At 45.5% G+C, this 21958-nt stretch overlaps 4 protein-coding genes across 4 annotated transcripts; 1 reads left to right on the forward strand and 3 right to left on the reverse strand.

Moving 5' to 3' along the window:
* The first annotated feature begins 11713 nt into the window (after window positions 1–11713).
* On the forward strand, window positions 11714–12953 carry Gr22e (Gustatory receptor 22e). Its single transcript, XM_001356897.3, has 2 exons — window positions 11714–12733; window positions 12801–12953. Exons 1-2 carry the CDS (start codon window positions 11714–11716, stop codon window positions 12951–12953), a joined length of 1173 nt encoding a protein of 390 aa, XP_001356933.2.
* Window positions 12954–17267: 4314 nt separating this feature from the next.
* On the reverse strand, window positions 17268–18473 carry LOC26533225 (putative gustatory receptor 22d). The gene is made up of 2 exons (XM_015180823.2): window positions 17478–18473; window positions 17268–17420 (listed from the first exon to the last, which is right to left on the reverse strand). Exons 1-2 carry the CDS (start codon window positions 18471–18473, stop codon window positions 17268–17270), a joined length of 1149 nt encoding a protein of 382 aa, XP_015036309.2.
* Window positions 18474–18722: 249 nt separating this feature from the next.
* LOC4817516 (putative gustatory receptor 22b) lies at window positions 18723–19935 on the reverse strand. Its single transcript, XM_033380851.1, has 2 exons — window positions 18928–19935; window positions 18723–18875 (listed from the first exon to the last, which is right to left on the reverse strand). The coding sequence occupies exons 1-2, from the start codon at window positions 19933–19935 to the stop codon at window positions 18723–18725; spliced, it is 1161 nt and encodes a 386-aa protein (XP_033236742.1).
* A 157-nt stretch (window positions 19936–20092) lies between these two features.
* On the reverse strand, window positions 20093–21727 carry LOC4817514 (putative gustatory receptor 22a). The gene is made up of 2 exons (XM_001356896.3): window positions 20322–21727; window positions 20093–20254 (listed from the first exon to the last, which is right to left on the reverse strand). The coding sequence occupies exons 1-2, from the start codon at window positions 21327–21329 to the stop codon at window positions 20093–20095; spliced, it is 1170 nt and encodes a 389-aa protein (XP_001356932.3). The 5' UTR covers window positions 21330–21727.
* Window positions 21728–21958: the final 231 nt, after the last annotated feature.

Here is a 21958-nt window from a genome sequence, read left to right on the forward strand (position 1 = left end):
AATTACGAACTTGGCCCAAACTGAGCATCAAACAGGTTATTGAGTTTGAGGCCTTGGTATAAAGTTTTACCTGGCAATTAGATGGGGATCCCAATGCCAACGCAGGACTCACCCACAAAATATGTATGTTATTTTGTTTGTCGTTGAGAATATCCAACAGCAATCCGCAGACAACGCCAAAATTTAATGAGCAGATGCAGGTCAAAGTGCAACGAAGAATGTCCTCTCTCTTCCCACGATGGATCTGCTGCCATGCCCCACCATCCATGATAGATGGAGCTGACTGGTTTTGGCACCCATTTAAAATTCCGTGCACGCAGAACGTCAGCGCTGCTCCTCATTCGCTTCCCGTCCTCGTCCTGGCTGTGGTCCGGCTCCGGACTCGTCCTTTGCTAAACTGAAGGGAGCTGTGGTCGCCATGGATGGGGCTCCGGTTCCGTATCAGGGATCAGGGGAGTGGCAGGGGGCGGATTGTGCAGGAAGCCGACAAGGTGCAGCTGCAATTTGGGGCCTGGGCTCGGTTCACATTGTCAGCACTTTCATTATTGCCCGCATTTTCGACGAGGACGGGGGCGGTGTCGGATGAGGGAGGGATAGGGATAGAGATGGCAGAGTGGCAGCGTGCAGCTGAATTCAGTTGATTGGAACACTTTTCCACGCTATACGTTTTCCTTTGTGGGCCAAAGCGAGTTCCAGCGAGATAGCAAACAAACCATTTTCCAGGCATCGGATGATGAAAGGCATCCAAATTGAGATGAAATCCGAGCTGGTCAATGGAACATCCAAGAGGAGGACGTCCATGTCAGATGTGGAACAGAAGATTTGATCGATTTACTTAATTTGTTTTAAGGGAGATTGAAGAGAGAGTTCGAAAATATGAGATTGTATTCAGATAAGCCATTTGATATTATATTATTTGATCCATTCGCCTATTATTAACTTATTTTTCTGCCAATGAACAGCTTACATGGGGTTAATCATACGCAGCGGTGTCCACATCGCATGCTCCCCAGGGGAAAAGCTTTTCCATCTGATTGGGATCTGCTTTCGGTTGCCGTTCTACTTCTGCTCTCAGAATTTTTAATGAGTTTTCGGTCCGAGACAAGTTCGGACAAATTCGAGGAATGTATTCCCCATCCTCTGCCTTCACTCCAGCAGAGTTCAAGGTTTCGTCCTGTCCTTGAACTCACAGATGAAGAAACTTAAATGGAAATTGGAATGGGAATGGGAATGGGAGTAGCAGACTGGGAAAGTATTTCTATGAAAGAAACTATGCCACAGAGGCAGAGGAGATGTCCCCACTTCACACTTTCCATTTCTAATTCATTTCCCGTATTGTTTTTCGTTCGGAATTTTCTTGGCCTACAAATGCAAATGGAAACTCTTGAATAGAGTGGAAAATCCTCACGATATTCCGCCCCACGCATGCCCGCGGTTCTGCCAAGGAAAGAGTGATGCCTCCATGCTTCTCCCTGAACATTCCTCTCCTGACATGGCCTGACCCCAATGCAAGACTAGTTGTGGTTCCCCTTCCGCCCTCCCTCTCCATGCAACTACTCATTCTCCCACTCGGATGTGCCTTCAACGTAGGGTTGGGTCTGGGGTCACATAAATTTGAATGTTTTGCCTTGTTTGAGATGCTAATGTTGGCTATGGAGAAGGAGTACGGCATGGGAGTATGGATGGAAGTCCGGGAGAAGGTGGGCAACGAGGCAAGGAAACATATCTCAGTTCTCGAGAGGTTAACAGGAGGCCAGAGGGGAAAGTCAAGTTGCAACAGCTTCAAAGTCACGTCTTGCGGCGCTCAATTGTGCGACAGGACTCGGAGAACTTCACAGAATGGGTCGAAGGTGCTGCATGATTTATGGAAGGATGGATGGATAGCGGGGGAATATAGTGAGCAGGGAGAGGGGCAAAACTGATGCACTTGTTGTTGCTGTTTATCTTCCAGTTGGTTAATATCCTCCGAGAAGGGAGACACAACACAGCGACCAGCACCCGGGAAAAGGGCAACTCTCCTGAATGGCATCATTATTTGCATATGCCACACTTGTACCTGCCCCTGCCCCACTGAGCCACTTGCCGCGACTTTGCACAGAATCCATGCAAATGCGATGGAGATATATTTCATATCCCCCAGTCTCAGTCTCAGTCCCATTCTCCCGTTTGCTCTGCTGCTCGGAGAATTGTTCAGTGAGCGCCCAGTGGGGCATGCATAAAATATGTTACAAGGCAAACCGACCAAGCCCACATCAATGCACGGGTATGGTAATGGAAGGGTGGGAAATGGGAGGTATCAGAGGAGGATGTCATCCATCCATCGATAAATTCGTTAAAATCTTCCCTTCTTTCAATTAAAAAGAGGAAAACAGAATAAACCGAGAAAATTTAAAGCCAAGCAAGTAAAGGCCATGTAAAGTGAAATGTCATCAGAGATGGGGATACAGCAGGGATGGGTGGCGAGAGCTGGAGAGTAAAAGAAGGCGGATGGCAAACGATATGCCACGACTCCACGCCTTCTGTCCAGAAGATCAGATGATGGACAGAACGGAGCTGGAGCTGCCATAATGAAGATATAAAAGTTTCGATTTACCGATTGCGTGGAATGGAATTAAGGAATCGAAGTCTGGAAATGTACAGGGAGAAGGCCAACTCCTTCTCCTTTACATTTCCCAACTGCGACTGTTGCAATGAAACTATATAAGAGGAGAACCTCTCTCTCCCTCATCTTCCAGAGTTATTTCATGCGAAAGGAGAAGGAGGTTGAGGAAGTGTGACTGAATGTTAATTAAATGCAATTTCATCGCAAGTTGAAAACTTCTCCACGACCCACTGGAGAGAAATTTATACGTGGGAGCGAAGGATGATAAAATGGAGAAATGGCAGAGCTATCCTGTCTATATTTCAGTTTAAATTGCCCTTTCCTCTGCCTATTTTCTTTCTCTCTTTACCGCATCTTAATCATTTCTCTATTTCTTTCTTGTTTCTTATTCCCCATTTGGAAACTCCTACAAGTTGAGAGGTCTCTTTCCCTGATAAATCGCAATAAGTCGCAATAAATCTGTTTCAGAATTGTTTTCTTCTCTCAATAATAGAGCTTTTCCATCAAACCTTTTCGTACCATCGCCTTGACTTTCGCCCACTTTTCACCTCATCAAAAGAAAATATATCACTTCGACCCCAAATCCTGCCAAATGGAGTCTCGAGCCTCAATTCATAGGAGGAGGGGATCCGAATGTGATTAAAATAAGAGCCGCTGCAGGCGCTGGAACGCTGGATTGGATGCAGCACATTACGGAAATTAATGGGTGCCGGTAGCGTATGAGTAATTTAAGACAGTTTCTCATTCCTACTGCTGTCGAGGCTGTCGAGGCGGGTGGAACACTTTCTCGTTTTCAGTTTTCTCTGGGAAATGTGTGAAGAGGTTCCTAATTAATTTTGTATGACTACGCAAATGAAAAGGAGACTAGGGAAGGAGGGAACATGGAGTTCCTGGTGGGACTGGGCAAGTCATGTGAACTAATGATAAACACTTTCGGAGGGATTCAGTTCCGGAAGGGCAGGGGAAGTGGCGATGGGAGAGGAAACAAAGCAGAAGCGGAAGCTCCGATAACGGACAGAAGAACATGCAACGCTGACAGGAAGTGAGGAAGGAGGGAGGGGGGAGCAGTCACAGTTACAGGATGTGGATGGAGTACCCTATCCGATGTGGGGTCTGCATTTGTAGAGCTAAATATTCGAGAGTTTAATTGAAAATACAAATAATTTGCAAATGTTTTCCCCAGGTTCAACTTCAACTCCGGTGAAACAGAAATGGATAAGGGAAAAGGGATCCAAAGTGGGTCAAAATGTATAGAAAAATGTATAAAAACAGTTCCAATTGATTAAGGGCAGGCGAACCCACAGGCTGGCTAATGAGGCATCCACATGGAACACATTCCAAATGCTGTAAATGATGTAATTCTAATTCAAATTCGAATTGAAACAGAAATGGAAATCGACTGGAAATGTAAGCAATGCTAACGAGGGAAAGCAGAACAATCAAATGGTGCGCCTCACTGGAGCTGTCAAACGGAAAATGGGAAATGAAGCTGTCAATTAAAGTCGGAGGATCCATCCCCCATCGATTCTCCTCTGGAGAGAGCACCAGAGTCTCATGAAGGGAATCCCCGATTGAATATGCAGCCAACTTTGTCCAGGATAAATATTTGGAGCTGGCCAAATGAGGCGGAGGTGGCAAAAAGGGGTGAAGGCGGAGGTGGAGCGGGGTAAACAAAGCAAATGAAAACGAACATGAAAAGCTGCCGCAATTTGTTGCAAAAACAAAGAAAACTTTTCCAAACTGGAAGGGAAATGCAACAAAGTGAGTGCCAAAGAGTGGGGGAGAAAGAAGAAGTGAAATGCAGCTTGGGAAATATTCAAATGTCTTCCTCTTGGCCCCCTTTGGCCTGTGTCTTCGGCTCTCTTTTTTTTTCTTCCGCTTTAACTGCAATCAGCCACGACTTTTGCAGTTGCCTTTTGATGGGGCTTTATAAAAAAGGAGCAGGGAGCGTTGACAGGAGTAGGCACAGAAGAGAGAGAGAAGGTAAAGAATAAATATATTTCTCTTTTTTTGAACTCTTTCTGTCTCGCTTGCTTTGTCTGGCGAATAATGACGGTGAGAGAGGAGTTGGAGGAGACACTTGCCCCATCTTGTTTACAACTTGAGAGTGACTTTTATTGCCTCCCATTTTGATTTGCATTTCGGGGGAGTCCCCAAACGGCACATAATTGAATGTTGCAGGAGGAAGAGTGTCGCAGAAAGGAATAAAATGGGTTCTAAGTGATGCTGCATATAGAGATCGATACATGATCGCACTTCCATTCAAATTATTCACATCCAAGGAAAGAAGCATCTTCAGAGTAAATGAAATGCGTTTCTCTCCATGCGATTCTCCTCGAATCAGTTTGCTTTGGCTTCATTTGCTTCTGCCACATGGAACAGTAGCTCTGAATGTGGAATCATAAAACTAAGTGCTCCCATCCATCCCTCTCCCTGTCTTTATCCCTTAAACTATTCCCCCCCCCCTCGCCCCTTTCCGACTGTCCTGAAACTGTACTTCCTGCGATGCTTGTGTGAATCCTTTCATATCATATTCAACCAAAGGAAAACGCAACTGAAAGGAAAATGCGGCTAGACGGGAGCCAGGAGATGGGAAAAGGGAGCAGGAACAATGAAGACGACGGGGAGAGAGGTTAGTGGGCAGCGGGGAGTGTGGCAGGCAGTGAGGCGGATGACTCCAGACGGTGAAGGGGAGATGTGAGGCAGTGTCAGGATAGTAGTCAACATTTGCTGACTTAGCTGCAATTATGGCAGATATTTTTATGAACTTGATGTTAACCCACACCCACACTGAGATACAGATACATTCTCACACATGGAAAGATATAAAGAGAGAGACAGAGTGAGAAGAGGAGAGGGGAGATATGGCAAGTGTCCTGAATGGGAGATAGGAGTGTGGCTAAAGGCCAAGCGATGCATGGAAAAGGAAGATGAAGATGGAAATGTCAGTCGGAAAAACATCCTCTTCAAAAGTTGGTGGCGTTGCTGCAGACCTTGTGAACATGTCGAAAGAAAACATTCTGTAGTCTTGCCGTTAAAAACTTAAAGGATAACAAAATAGGATCTGCCGCTTATATTGTCCTGTTGTTGCCGCTGTTCCCCGGCGCCAATCGCTGCACCCTTTTTAGGCCAACTGCCCCCATCCTTCTAAAATGCATTATCTCCTTTTCATTGAGGCAAGTATTTTCAATGTTTCATCATTCCACAAACATAATGGGTAATTTTCTCATTTCCCTATGCTCCTTCTCACCTCCAAATTGCATAATTAATTCCACTTTGTTGCCGTTTTTCTTGTGATGGATGTTGCTGTTGTTTCTGCTGTGGATTCTGGTGGCATTTCGAATGAAAATAAAAGAGGTGTCCACCGGAAAAAACCACACAAATTTCCGCCAGCGGCCGCCAACAAAAAAGCAAAAGTTAATTGTTCAAATATTTCCAGAGCACACATGCAACGCCCTTTGACCTCCTGCCACCCTCTTCCTCTCAATCCAACCTCCAAAAGCAACAATGAGAAGGGGAAAATCCGAGCTCCGCTTGAGTGTGCCACAAAATGTTGCGCCTCTCCTTCTGCGTCCGCTCCTCCTCCTGGAATGATTCACGTACCCGTTGAACAGCGAAAATGTTGGTTGTTGTTTTTGTGCTCATAGAGGAGGGGGGATGAAAATGAAGGGGAAAAGGCCTCTTCCTTTGTGGAACACTACATTGCAGAGGGAACAACAAGTTTGGAGTGGGGTTTCATCTCATTTTCCATCACATATTCTTCGCTTTTAATTCGAGTCTCAATAAAAATCATCAGCAATTCATTTTCACGGCGCTCCAAACCGGTGACCGAATTTCTGGGAGTTCTCCAGTTTTATTCCTCTTTAAGCGCCGCTGAGAGCAGAGCAGAGCCATGAAATTCCGTGTCATAAAATTAAATTTCTCTGCTATTAATTCCATGCTACAGGACTCTTCCTCAGGTCCTTGGCTATTGGACTTCTTCAAGGGAGAACTTTTGGTGGAATTTTATTCGCTGACCCGGAATGACATTCGCTTCGATTTCTCCGCCTCTCTCTCCTGCCCTCATTTTGTTGTATTTTCTTAAATTTATTTATCTTTTTTCGGCCATGTTTCTCAAGATTCTCTTTATCCCTGTCTCTTCTTTTCTCTTGAACTTTTCTCTATTCTTCGTCGCACTTCCTGTCGCCTGTTAATTGTCTTTAAATTGCTGTTGGAAATGTAGGGAGGAGAGAGAGAAAACTTCGATTTCTGTTTATCTTTGGCCATTTCAAATGAATTTTCTTGGAAATTTATTGCTGCGGAAATTAAAGGAAGTTTTCCACGGGAAAAAGGATCTCTGAGAGGGTGTCTAGCTGGGGGAGTTTCAGGATTAACGAGAGTCATCTCTTATATAGAAATAGTTCGCCATTCGAGGATTAATTGCTCATCTGCAATCATCGGAATGAACCACCCAGCAATTGCCAAATTATCCACCAGAGTTCCCATAAATATATAGGATCCATTTATGGTTCTCCCTCTCTCTTCTCTAGTTAGAGTCCCCGTCTCTGCGCATAAAACACTCTCCGAGAAACAACAAGGAGAGGTTCTATATATTTATATTTCTTTGCTGCGTTTTCATGGCCGATTTTTATCATCACGAACATTGAAAATTTACGAGTTTTCACAGAGCATAAATTCTGTGTTTTTTCTCGCAGCTTTTATTATCTGCAGAATATTTTATACGCAGCAAGTGGCGCATCGTAGGGATACTAGAGAGTGGGGGGTATCTAATGGATACATGAACCCAAATTGAGTCACTTTGCATAGACCAAAGCAATCATCATCCCCGCGTCATCTCGATGGAAAGCTTCATTTGGAAAAAGCAAAGAAAATGTGCGAACAAATAATGATAAAAGGTAAAAAATGCACTCAGAAGGGAGGGGGGCAGGGGCAGGGGTAAAGGAAATGCTAAGTGTAACTTATTATGGGAGAGATTTCTCCCCCCTCAGAGATGGTGGAGTGGCAAACTTTTCGCTCAACTTTCCCAGCTCTCAGCTGCATGTGTTGTATGCTTTGCGGCGGCCGAAAGAAAGCATGAAAAATGCCCGAATGGGGAGGACGAACTGGGAGGAAGGCAAGGAAAATGTTGGGAAACTGGAGCTCCGAGTAAACAGGCAAAACTAATTTTAAATGTCCTGCATAGAGGGAGGAGAACTCTCTCTGTCGTTTGATAGCGGTGCAAAATGTTGGCACTTTGTCTCCTGACAGCCTGGATCATCAATTCCCGCAACTGCTGCACTCGCTCATCTCTCTCTGAACGATCTCTGGGAGACTTCTCCCAAGTGAAGGTGGAGAAACACCCAAGAGAAAGAGTAAGTTCAAGGAGCAGCAGTAAGAGTGGAAGGAGGAAGGGACAACCGTTAACAACTTTTTCTTTTGCCAATAAATTTTCAATTTCCGCCCTGAAATTTGCAATTTATTTCACTGCAGCAGAGCTAATTTCCCCCTGACCCGTCACCCACAGTCGCTTTTCTCCTTTGTAAGTCAATTTCTGAGAGTTTTCCGTGTCGGACTGTACGCCTTGCTATCAGATTTCCCACACGAGTAAAAAGGGGCTTACCGGGGGAAAAAAATACACCTGCAAATTGCATTGTCTGCAGAGGAGATTGCAGTATGTGGAGATCCCAACAGGATGGAATATAAGGAGGTGGAGACCCGTACAATCCTTTGCCAAGTAAACAACTTCAGGGGGGCCTTCGCTGTGGCACTCCAAGTCCCCCCTCATTCCTATCATAAATCACGCGGACAGAAATTTGATTTGATTTGCAGAATCTGCGAAAATATTTCGTAAATATTTACCATCGCACTTTTTCACGCTTTTCCAACAGTTTTCTGGCATCTCCCGCTTCAGAGAGGGAACTTTTCCAACTGTGAAAATATTTTTCACGTTTCTCGTTTGTTTTCTTTTTGCTACTTTGTTGTGCAAATATTTTCCCACTTCGTTTGGCCCCGTTTTTGCACTTCATTTGTGTTTGAAGGGGAAGAGGGGAGTGGCTGTTTGCTTTTCTTTGATATGCGAAATTTATGCACCGATTGCATTTGAGACGAGATTTCCCATCCCTGAAACTATGAAGAGGTCACTTCTCGAGTGCCATCTATAGAGGGGAGGAACGATAGCAGTGGGCGGAATGTCTTTTAGCTCCTACAACACTGAAGAGATCGTCCTCCTCCACTACGACAAGAAGAACTCCCTCCAGGAGGCAGTTTGATTTTAACTACTTCAGAGTTAAGTTTTCCCGCAGTCTCCGGGAATCCTTTTTCAAGCGAAACATTAAACTTTGGCACTACAGAGGAGGAAGCAGCAACAGCAGGCAACAGGGCTTACAGCAGCTGGGATAATGGCAAAACAGAACACGACAGCAATACGAGAAAACATTTCCAATAACGCAGTGGAAAAGGTTAGGGACATTATACTGCTCCCCTCTGGTGGTGTTCTTTGGCTCAGGGACATTAAAAATAACATTCTGAGAATATAAGCCCCGAATCACTTAGCGAATGTTGATCCTAAGCCAAAAATGGGAAAGAATAAAGAAGGGATTATAAATCGTATTACATTGCTCCATAGCCACGCCTACTACCCCACCCACCTCTAACCCTTTCCTAACTCAATTTGTCTAATTAACTTAATTTTGGTTCGGCCCACCCCAACTCTCGAGGAGCACCCCTCTCCAGCTGAAGGTCTTTCTTGCCTTAAGTCAAAGTTGGAGATTGGAATGGGAATCCCTGGGATCCTTCACACCATTCATATCCTTTTCGGGTCGTGTCTGCCTGTAATTATGTGAGCGAGATAAAAATGTGAGCGGCGTTGCCTAATTGCAGGCGGCAGTCATGGAGGCGGCTCGCGTGGCGTATGCGCAACGCGGGACAACTTATTCCCCCATTTTATTTTCCCTTTGAGATGATGGTATTTTTTCGCGTCTTATTTAAAAGAAAATCACGCACTTGGGTGGAAGAGGGTTGCAGATGGACGGAAAAGGAGTCTATTGCCAGCATTGTCAACGGAGGAAGGGAACCCCAAGGTAGAGACGTGCCTAGAGATGTGCGTTTGACGCTTCAATGCTGCGTTTAATCAGGGATTTATATGTAGATGAGAACGAGGATGGAGAGATATCTGACAGATAACAGATACAAATGAGGTGGAGACAGGAGCAGAACCCTCAACCAACTCTGGCCACAAACATTTCCACGTCTCCTCTCAGCTGCAATCGTTTTGTGGTTTCTAAGAGGTGGAAGGAGGACTTCCACAGATAGGTGATGGCGAGATACCCGCCACAATTGGAGACCATTTCGTGTTAAATAAAGCTGCAAATGCGAATCGTTGAAGTTATTTTCAGGCTCCTTCACCACGCCCGCAATAGAAGTCCTTGCCAGAAGTCATTCCAATTATGCAGCGATGCAAATTGGATGAGCCGCAGGATGTCCTCACCCCAAAAGAATCCTCGCAGGTGCGCCTGCCGTTTGCAGTTTGTTTGTTGTGGTCAGCAATTAAAAATTTAAACTGCAATTGTGTCGTGCGGAGACTCGGCACTAATTCCAATTTCAAATGGTTCAAAGGATACCCCCTTGGGCACAGGATGCAGCTCACTTGTTATGAGTATGCGGTTGGATAATGGATTGAATCTACTTATAAATGGACTGGCCAGAGGGCAAATACGGAGAGTACTTGAATCCTAATTGAATTCCTCTTGGACAACACTAAGCAACGATTTAATGTGAACTTAACTATTCCCCCTGACGATGCAGTGAACCAAGGAGATAGTGACTCCCCAAATAATCAGCTTTAAAGTTTACTAAATGTTCTGTTTCCAAGAGGAAGAAAAACCTCTCGCCTATCACTAGTCGGAATGCTGCCAAAAACAAAGTTCGAAAGCAGGAAAAAAATCACACAAAATTTAAAGTGAAGCGGGAAAGGAAAGGAAACCGGCGTTTACAGGTGACAGGTGCTAAAAGTTTTCCAGCAAACATAACTGCCACAAAAAGAGGGGGCAGGAGCAGGCGAAGAAGTGTTAACTTTGCAACAGTGTCAAAAACTGCAGTTGCATCGGCATCGAGGAATAAGTTGAAGCCATTCGAAAGCTTGCTCCGGCCATCAGCGGCCAGAGGTGGTACCAGTCCAATCGAGTGACATCGATGGGATGTCTCGATGGGGAGTACTTTTTCTTTTCTCGAGGGGAATGCAGATTTCCAGGTCAGCCTGGGGTCATTGGATACCCTCTCACGCCCAGTCATCAATCGAGCCTAATTAAGCGAAGATTCTCTAAGAGCTTCGAGGATTTCCATCGCTCGACTGAACTGACATTCGCCTCATCACAGTCTCTTGCCCTCATCTGCGCTCGCATCTCAGCTGCTCAGTGAGGCATCAAAAGTGTCGTCTGAGATGTGGATGTGAGAGGCGATACTAATTGAATGGCATTTAATTTGCACAACTTCAGAGACTTCCACAGCAGTGCAGGCCATCAATTTGGAATGTCTCTTAAGGGGGAAATCCTCCTCTTTTGGTTTCTGCTTGTGTGCTCAAAGAACCCTCCAAATGTGAAGTGGAAATCGCTGGGGATAAAATCGCACTCGAAGCCTTATGCTACGTATTTTTCACAGATTTTTGATCTAAGTGCTTTTGCTGGGGTACTTATGCCTCTTCTAAGAATAATTCTCGTTTTCTTTTTCCTCTTGAAACTATTTTGATGAGCTGATCATCAGGAATGACAGCACGAAGACATTTACGAGCATGGGGCAGGAGGGGAGGAACTCCAACTCCGTGTCCATCCAATTAATTAAACGATTTAATCGTAGCAAACGTTGTACGCATTATGAGCCAGGGCACAAAGAGGTCTTTTCTGAATAGAATGTGTTTATATACTCGCCAGCAAAACAGGGAGACATACAGGCCCGCACATGGAGTGATGGGAAAATGTTTGTTGGCCAGTGTAATTAAGCCCTTCATCAGCATTTCACCACCCAACCCGAACGATATACCCCGATCCATCTGTCCAGCCATCCTTATCGCTGCTCACATTCGTTGCCCGAAACGAGGGAAATTGCCTTTCCCATTCGAGGTTGATTCTCCGGACCGGGATGTTTCGCCGTCGGGATGGTGGCTTCCGACAGAAATTAGTTCACGTCACCCTGAGGGGAGCGCTATACGGCTCATGGGTCCTGGGATTGTTCCCGTTCACCTACGACAGCTGGACGAGGAAATTGCATCGTTCAAAGTGGCTAATTGGGTATGGCATCGTCCTGAATGTGGGCATAGTTGCTCTGATCCTGGCCAACGACACGGAGTCGGAGACACCAGTGCGGATGGAGGTCTTTAAGCGAAATCCTCTGGCTGAGCGGGTCAACTCCATTCACGATTATCACAGCCTCGTTATGTTTGCCCTAATGCTCTTGCGGTGCTACTGGAAGAGTGGGGATATTGCCAAGATCCTCAACGAGCTGATGGATCTCCAGTGGCACCACTTTCGTCATTATCCCCTGGAGGATTGCTGCAGTTTCGATGACTTTGTCCTGCACAGGGGCTTGTCCGTGGTGCTGGAGATCTTTTCCATGCTCGTAATGGAACTGGGAATGTCTCCCAATTACAGCCCACAGCTGTTTCTAGGGACTACTGGCCTATGCATTATAGTCCTGGTGGTCCTTCTGGGCGCCTCGCACTTCCACCTGGCCGTGGTCTACATATATCGCTGTGTGTGGATCGTGAATCGAGAGCTGCTTCGATTCGCCAACCAGTTGGCAGAGGGCGAAACTGTCGAGTCCTGCGAGGTTGACAGACTTCTCTCCCTGTACAGTCGCTTGCTGGAGCTGAACCATCGCCTGGCCGGCAACTACGACTACCAGATGGTAATGGTGATGGTGAGCTTTCTGGCCGCCAACGTCTTAGGTATCTACTACTATATCATCTTCAGCATCAGCCTGCACAAGGAGATGAACGCCATCCTGTTGTTCATTGTGCCTCAGGCCATGATCATCAACATGTACGACTTCTGGCTGGCCATCGCCGTATGCGATTTGGCAGAACGAACGGGCAGGAAGACCTCCACGATCCTCAAGCTCTTCAATGACATTGAGAACATGGATATATCACTTGAACGAAGTGTAAGCTTAATCTACCAAGGATTTCTACTGTACAGATACTCAAGATTTATATACTTTTCTTTCGTAGATCTCGGACTTTGCCCTATTCTGTAGCCATCAAAGGTTTAGGTTTCGTCACTGCGGACTGTTTTACGTGAACTATGAGATGGGTTTCCGCATGGCCATTACCAGCTTCCTCTACCTTCTGTTTCTTATCCAGTTTGATTTTAGTAATCTCTGAAGAATGAATATTAAAGAAGCCCTCTAATTGGTTCGCACTTCTTTGTGTCGTCTGGAGTCGAGAGCTCTCCTTCTCGCGAGGAAAAGGACTTACCACTGCTGCCATGAAAAGGACTTACAAGTGACAACTGAGGATGTGACTGGGGGATGTCTGTAGGGGATGACACGCGACTTTTCCATGTTCGGGGGAACACACGTGCGACGAGAGATGCGAAAGGAGTCGTGTCTAAGTGAACGCCTTGTTGACTTTTGAAGCCATCTCCGGGTGAGATTTGCATGTGGCGGGGGGAATGCAAACACAGCCGCAGGCCATCAGCAGCTGTGCTTCAATGGAGAACGAGTTTCAGAAATAAAAGCAGAATTCTTGCTCTCCCAAAATAAGGCTGAGCCAAAAGTCAAAAAGGGAGCACTAATGGTTCGGAAAAGCACTGAAATTAAGGCCAACAAATGAACGAGTTTTCTGCTTTGCAGCTGGCTAAGAATACATGGATTTTCTGGCTGTAATCTCCACAGGGTCTCTAGAGAAAAATTAAGAGAAAAGCATGCACAAAAAAAGCCACTTCCTTTGTTGACTATGGACTCGCTGTGTTGGCTGATCTGCTAATTTGCATTTTCCAGCTAGTTTGGTTTACTTTATAGGCTTTTCCTTTCAAATAAACGAAAGTCTGTACCACGCACAGAAATACATACATATCTGCTCATAATTCTATTAACCTGATAGAGGCAGAAATAACCCCGAGGAAAGAAAACCAATTGAAAGCAACAATTAATGTGGGCTGTGCCAAAAAGTCCTGTGAAGGATCAACACTCGAGGCCAGAGATAAGCTGCATCCTACCCACTCATTGACAGGGGCCAACCGCTGTCAAAGCCAGGCACTTTCCCTCCCCCCGGAGCTACTCCCATTAGCCCCGATTAGACCCCAGGAAGACAACGCCAAAGGGGACATCGACAACATCGAGTGGAGCAGCAATAAAGGCCACGTCCCTCACAGCAAAAGTGCGTAAATTGATTTTTATTATCCCAGGCAGAAAAACTTCTCCTTCCCCCAAGCCCTCCCACAACACTTCGTCGAATCATTCTGCTTGGCTCCGCAAAAAGTTTCGGCCACTCTCCATTTCCTCTCTCTCCCTCTCACTCTGCTCTCTTTTATCTGCAATATATCCCCAATATAGTTGATTTATTGGCTTTATCCGGCCGGGCCTGAAATTGTTCATTGCTTTGTTTACACCATAAAAATCCTGATGAACGCATTAGTTCCCCGAAATGTTCCCTTCTAGCGCTCGTAAATTCCATCGATAATTTCATCTCGCTTCCGTTTTGTTCTGTTTTTCACTGACGGATTATTATACCCGATATTTTTATTTTACGATTATACGAAATTGCTTTAAGGTACTGCAAATTGATATTCATCTTTGGAATTATTTTATAATATGAAAGAACATTTTTGCTAGCTTTAAAAAGCAGTCTTTAAGCAAGAAACATTTTTTGAACATTTCGCTTTCTCTTTTCTATCTGATAAGACTTTCCCTGCTGGGGTTTTATCTTTATCGCGTCCCTCCCTTTTGCGGAGATCAAGTTCACCTCAAATTACAATTTGTACAGGAAATTAATTAAAATTTGCCACAGGGCTTTCCACGAAATTGAGCTGACTGGCCATTTATTGTAATTAGACGGCAGCCCAAATTTGGCCTCGTACTCGTATTTTTTTGAGGTTTCTCTGTTGGACGTTCAATGACCCAAAGGATTGCTGCGGACCCGAACGAAAGGCCAAAGTTTATCAGCGAATTTTTAATTTAAATTTATATGTTTTCACAGAAGCCCAATACAGGCAGAAATTTGATTGACTCTCGAGGGGAGCGAGAGAAAGGGGAACAGTACAGTACACTTCCTTTGAACTTGGAACCAAGCTTTGGGGCCGGTCGGGATGCGAGTGAGTACTCGTAATGAAAGGAGCAGCAACAAAGGCGACCCTCAGCCCGCAGCCCTTTCTCTAATTACGATAAATGCCCGCCAATTGTTCCATGGAATCAACCCAACTGCCTTAATTAGTTTGCCAATGCGTTATAATTTGGCCCCCTGCCATCAATTTATATAAGCCGATCGGCCCAAGAGTTGGAAACCAAAGTTGAGCTCAGCTCCAAAGAAAAGTTTTGCGAAATTAAATAATTGGCAATTTGCTGCAAGTTGCTGGCAGTTTAAACAACAATCCAGCGACGAGCAAAAGCCGATTTGTGTGTCTCCAGCGGTAGAGAAATAGAGAAACAGTTGGGAGAAGGGGAACGGAAAAGTCAAGAGGAGCAAAGCAATTAGTCGCAAGTCTCAAATTCTGCTTAAATATTTATTTAATGAGAAATTTTTGTTGGAAAAACTTTAGTTTAATCGAAAGGAAATGAAAGAAGAAAACGAAGGACGGCTGACAGTAAGTCCTTGATAGTGAGCCACATATTTATTATCTGCTCTAAACGAAACCATCAGGCTGGAGAGTGTTTTAATCAACCGTCCACTATGTTACGTCGTTTCGCCATACAATTTGTAAGGTATGATTCTGATCAACTTCCAGCAGTTCAAAAAATATAGGAACTGGACATACTTATTTTTCTGTTGAAAGAACTTCCCTTGACCTTTAACAAAAGAGCTCCTTATAGCAAGGAAAATGTTTCTTTTATGATTTTGAAAATGATAGTACCCCCTGCAAGGCCGATTACAGAACTTATCACTATGCGACGACTATTATAACTATGAGTGGAGTACATAGGTGTCATAACAGACCTACATATTTCTGCTGACAGGGCAAATCATCATAAAAGACAATATTTTTATGATTTCTTGGCCCCGGGGAAACTGCTGTCCTCGGCATTGTTCTCTCATCTCATTTCGGAACGAGAGCCATAACCAGATGCTGTCATTTTAATAAAAATATATTGAAAGCTGGCAGAAATCAACGAAGGAGCGAATCGAATCGAATTATCTGAAACATTTGACGAGTTGCTAACAGCCAGAATGTTGACCCATGGAGGGGATTTTTATTGTGAACACAAGGGAGCGGAGGAAACAGAAGTAGCGGGACAGGATTACAGGAGCAGGAGCGGGAGAGCAAGAGAGCAGGAGCGCAGGAGCAAGGCCACGTGGCCCAACAATTGGCGGATGTCCTGGACGAAGGCAATAAATCAAATGCCTGTGCACACTATGGCTTATATTTTGTTTGCCCGCCGTGCAGATGAGCAGGAAATTTGCCAGAAACTTGGCAGGAGAGCAGCCTTTTGAATGGGTGGAAAAGAGAATCCCCTACACAGGATAATAAAAATCAATTTACGCGATTGTTTGGAGCTCTGCTGCTGCTGCTGCTTCTCTTATCGCCTCTGGCTTTGTGCTCTCCCAATAATCGAAGATAATGGGGCTGGGCCCCTCGACGGGGACCGGAGGCCTGTCACTGACAGCAATGGCTGCCTCCTGCCAAGGACCCACATACAAACGTACATATGTATCCTCTCTCTATCTGGGAGAGGGCATGGGTATGAGTATGTGTGTGTGTGCTTGTGTCTGTGTCTGTCATTGTGTGGCTTCAGTCCAGCCTCTGTCTCCCATTGTTGTCCTAATTGTTGCTGTCAGTTGTTCGAGTATTTTCGTGTAGCCGCTTGTCCTAAATGTAGCCGAAAGTCTGGACAAATGTTAAATTGAATCTTCCACTTAGACCAAGAATAAAATAACAGATAGAAAAGCATAAATCAAGCACTGACCGGGCGGAGAGGGCAAAGCGTATGAAACTGGAAAATCGCAGTCATGGAAATTAGCAGAGCACTGAGCACACACATCCAAAGAAAAGCCAGTACACAACTTGGCCAACAAAGGAAAGTGGAAAGCGGAGAAAATGCACTGGGGCTGCTCATGTTAGTTTCTGCTTTGTGCACGCTCTTCTCCGCATTGTTCTCTAGAGAAGGAAAGCAGGAAGGGAATCGCCAGGGGACTGCCTTCATGGACTGCCTTAGCTAGCCAAAAAGTACTGAAAGCTGAAAACTCGTTCATTTGTTGGCCTTAATTGCACTGCTTTTCCATGCTTCTCTTTAGACTTTAGACTCTTTTGACTTGTGTTCCTCTTTTTGGCTTCTTACAAAGTGTTCTTTGAAAGGGAGTATTTCTTTTATTGCTATCCTGCGGCCATGTTCCGATTTCTTTACATATCCTAGCTTGGGCTCTGATTGCAAGTCATTCACTTTGAGCCAACTTACAGCTTAGGGCTTAGAGTTTATTTCCCGTTGACTAGGGAGGCATAACGCCTGGCTGTTACTTTTAATGATGTGTCCTGCATAGATGGAATTACAAGTTCATATAATCAAATTGCACCAGGAAAAGCAAGTACAAGACACTCGTGACGAGCATTTGAAAACCCATCTCATAGTTCACGTAGAACAGTCCACAGTGATGGAACCTTAGCCGGCGATGGCTGCAGAATAGAGCAAATTCAGCGAACTGAAATACCAAATAAAACCTTTAAGGATCAGCACAAAATATTGCCTGCCAACGTACACTTCGTTCCATCTCCTTGTCCAATATCTCCATATCATTAAATAGCTTCAGGATCATGGAGGTTTGCCTGCCAGTCCGCTCTGCCAAATCACACACTGCAATGCTCAACCAAAAGTCCAAGAAATTGTTGATCAGCGCCAGGGGAAACATGATCAACATTACAAAGACGGACATCTTGCTGAGGCTGACGCTGAAGACGATCATGTAGAAGGAGACGATGATGTTGCCGCCCAAAAAGATGGCCATCATCATGGCAGTCTGGTAGTCATAGCAGGCGGTGAGTCGTGTGTTGAGGTCCAGGAGGCGACCGTAGAGGGTCAGGAGGAAGCGGACACGAGAGGAGCTTCCTTCCGGCCTGACCCTCAGTCGATTGGCCAGGTCTAGAAGTTCACGGTTGATGAGCCACACAAAACGGTAGATAAATGCCACACCCAGGTGGAAGTGGATGGCCAGCAGGAAGCTGCCCAGCTTTACCAGGGAAACGGACTCGTTGGGCATTCCCATATGGATAACCAATGTGGATGCCACGCCTCCGATGACGAGCAATCCCTTTTGGATCACATATCTATCGAAGGTTGGGCACTCCACTGAATAATCTTTAAAATATGTCACCTCCAAATGCAGCAGCTGGTTGTAGATCCTGCACAAGTCTCTGCTCCTCCAGAAGGTTCGCAGATACATCGCGCAGATTGTGATTACGCCGCCAATCCCCAGGAGCAGGCTGATTTGCTTTAACACAAAGTTCCGCTGGAACACGTCCAGCTTGGGGTCATTCGCCATGGATTCACCTTCCCCCCCATGAAGCCGCAGCATCAGGACAACCAGAGTTGCGTTGAAGGCAATACCATAGACCAGGAGCCATTTGGAACGCCGCAATTTTCTTTCCTTCGAGACATACGTAAATGGAAATATTCCAAGAGCCCAGGAACTGTACAGAATCGAATAGAGGATAAAATAAACCAACTTATGACGACAGCCTCGATGTGGTCGGAACATCGTAAAGCAACTGTTGACTGCCATCCTACCGGGGGCCCAAAAAAAAGCTGAAAATCGATGAAGAGTAGCCACGTAAGGACTTGTTGAAATAAACTACTGATGCATGACTGCTTTCCCAAATAAGTAGGGGAAGAAGCACTATCAATATTAATTTTTTATATTTGTAAGATTGTTTCTATATCAATATTTAATGTGATAAAATCCAGGGATAGGCCTCTGTCCATATTTGTTCATGGACCGTGGACTCTCCTACAAATTCATGAAATCAAACTGCACCAAACACAGCAGATACATGAAGCTGGTGACGATCATCTGAAAACCCGTTTCAGAATTCACTGAGCACAGTCCGTAGAGACCAAATCGAAATCTACGATGACTGCAGAGCCACGTAAACTCATTAATCTGCTGGGTAAAATGGTATAAGATCATTTAGAGTAGGACTTGACTTACTTACACTTCTCTCCAGGTCCTCATCGGTATGCTCGAGGTCGCTGAAGAGCTTCAAGATGGTTGAAGTGTGCCTGCCCGTTCTTTCGGTGAGATCACAGACTGAAATGCTTAGCCAATAGTCCCACACATTCATAATTAAGGAGTATGGGAAGATCGCCAAGGAAATCGAAAGCTGGCCGAGGCTTACAGTGTACACGATCAGGAAGTAGATGACCACAATGTTTCCGGCCAGTGCTGATGTCAGGATCAGTGTGATCTGGCCGTTAAATGTGGTCTCCATTTGCTTATGCAGCGCCAAGAGGCGCCCGTATAAAGAGAGGAGTAACGGAATCCGAGAAGAGTCTGACAAAGGGTCGACTCTTAGGCGACTCACTACACCAAGGAGCTGTCGGTTGATAAGCCACACAGAGCGATATATGTAGAGGATGGCGAGGTAGATTTGCGTGACCACCAAATTAACACAGAACTGTGTCAAACAAAGGAGGGCCAGGTATAGGTACGACATAGTGTATTCAGGCATTCCATAGTTCACCACCACCAAGCCCATCAATTCCCCCACAACGGACATACCCTTCTGGATGACATACAAATTGAATTTCGAGGAATCCTCCACATCTAGGCAGCCAAAGTGTCGATGCTCCAGGCCAAGCAGTTCGTTGAAAATACACAGAGCTTGTCCGCTCTTCCAGAAGGAAATGAGTATTATCCCGCAGCTGGCAATTAGGGCGAGGACCCCTATGATTACATTCATCACCCCTAGCAAGTGATTTCGCTGGAAGACCTCCAGACTCTGCGCGGTTTCTTCGCTGTACTCACTAAGGAGCACCACAATGCACAGCAGGAAGAGGTTTATCGCCACGCCATAGACCAGAAGCCATCTGTGCCGCCTCAGCTGCCTTGTCTGCGGGTCGAGGGTGAATGGAAAGAGGCCGAAAGCCCACGAGCCGTACAGTGTTACCTGCAGGACAAGCCAACACAGTTTAGGGGCGAAACCCTCACGTCGCCGCAACATTTCTGACTGCCTACCCCAAATGTAATTTCTGGTGACATTGCCCCGTGTGTTGGCTATGCTATTAATATTTATATCAAAGTTTAACCATCTGGCTGAAAAGCTTTTAAGCTAATTAGAAGAGCAAACACTGTATTGATATATCGATTGATGGATATTCTTATTTGTACTTCAAGTTCATATAATCGAATTGCACCAGGAAAACAAGATATAAGATATTGGTGATGATCATACGAAAGCCCATCTCGTAGTTCACGTAGAACAGTCCACAGTGGCGAAACCTCAGTCTGCGATGGCTGCAGAACAGAGCAAAGTCCGAGAGCTGCAATACGAATAAAGGACACGGAAACCCTTAAGTATCAACATTAAAGAAAGGTCTCATAGCTTACACTTCGTTGCAGCTCTTCGTCCATATCCTCCCCATCATTGTAGAGCTTCAGAATGTCAGAAGTCTGTCTGCCGGTGCTCTCTACCAGTTCGCAGAAAGCTATGCTTAGCCAAAGATCATAAAAGTTGATGAGTAGGGCTTGGGGAAATAACAGAAGAATGTCCAGGAGCGAGAACTGATTGATCCATATAATGATGAGCACATGGGCGATCATGATGTTGGCAGACATGAGGGTGACCATGAAGAGGGTCACCGGAATATCATAGATGGCAGCCAGTCGTGAGTTTACTTCCAGGAGGCGACTATACAGCCAGAATAGCAGCTTGATCCGGGCCGGGTCCACCTTCTGGCCCCGCCTTTGTTGATTGGCCAACTCGAGGAGCTGTCCGTTGATGGTCCACACGAAGCGGTAGATGTAGATCACGGCCAGGTGGAAGTGGGTCACGCCGAGGAGCACGCCCACCTGCACCAGGTATATGCAAAAGGCTCTCGTGACCACGAGATTGCTGTCGGGAACTCCAAAGTAGATCAGCAAGGAGGAGCCGACCTCTAACACCACCAGTATGCACTTCTGGATTACATACTTGTCGAACTGGTGGCAGTGCGCTAGGATTAGGTTACTGAAGTGTCGTTTCTCCAGAAGAAAGAGCTCATTTAGGATGGTGACCATTTCCCTGCTCTTCCAAAATATTCCCAGATGCATAGCGACGGCTGTCAGGAAGCTGATAATTTCGACCATATTCTCCACCTGCTGTATAATTGGATTCCGCTCGAACATGTCTATCCTGACGTCCCTGTGGTCTTCTGTGCCCGGTAGCAGCACCACCCCTATCAAGCCCAGGTTCAGGACTAGGCCATAGGATAGAAGCCATCGGGACCGTGTCAACTGCCTCGTCCGGGAGTCGTAGGTGAACGGGAACAGGCCCAGAGCCCAGGACGCGTACAGAGTCGACTTCAGAGTGAAGTGAGCCACTCGGTGGCGGTAGCCGCGATGCGGTTGTTGTGGCATTGTTGAAGTTCGAATCCAAATAAAGTGCTGACAGTGCTGAGAAATGTTCGATGTCGAGTGCTGATGATGGGATAGCACATGAAAGAGATTGATAAGAAAACTATTACACTAAATTAATTTCCCATTTTATTAGTTTCAAAGATAAATTTAATAAAGAGTGATTCATATTCCACATCAGAATATATTTCGAAAACACAGAACATAAAACTGGTGTGGGATATTTTCCCCAGCAATGTCCACTACACCACATTGGGAGATTTCTTCGAGCACACAAGCAGAAACCAAAAGAAGATGATTTCCCTCTCAAGTGGAAAATTGATGGCCTGCACTGCTATGTAAGTCTCTGAAGTTGTGCAAATTAAATGCCATTCAATTAATATCGCTTTTGACATCTCACATATCAGATGACAATTTTGATGCCTCACTGAGCAGCTGAGATGCGAACAGAGATGAGAGAAGAATGTTAGTTCAGTTAAATCCTCGAAGCTCTTAGAAAATATTCGCTTAATTAGGCTCGATTGATGGCCGGGCTTGAGAGGGCATCCGATGACCTCAGGCTAAGCTGGCGCTCTGCATTTCCCTCGAGAAAAAGAAAAAGTACTCCCCATCGAGACATCCCATCGATGTCA

This window comes from Drosophila pseudoobscura, chromosome 4 (genome assembly GCF_009870125.1).
Source record: "Drosophila pseudoobscura strain MV-25-SWS-2005 chromosome 4, UCI_Dpse_MV25, whole genome shotgun sequence".
Taxonomy (NCBI): domain Eukaryota; kingdom Metazoa; phylum Arthropoda; class Insecta; order Diptera; family Drosophilidae; genus Drosophila; species Drosophila pseudoobscura.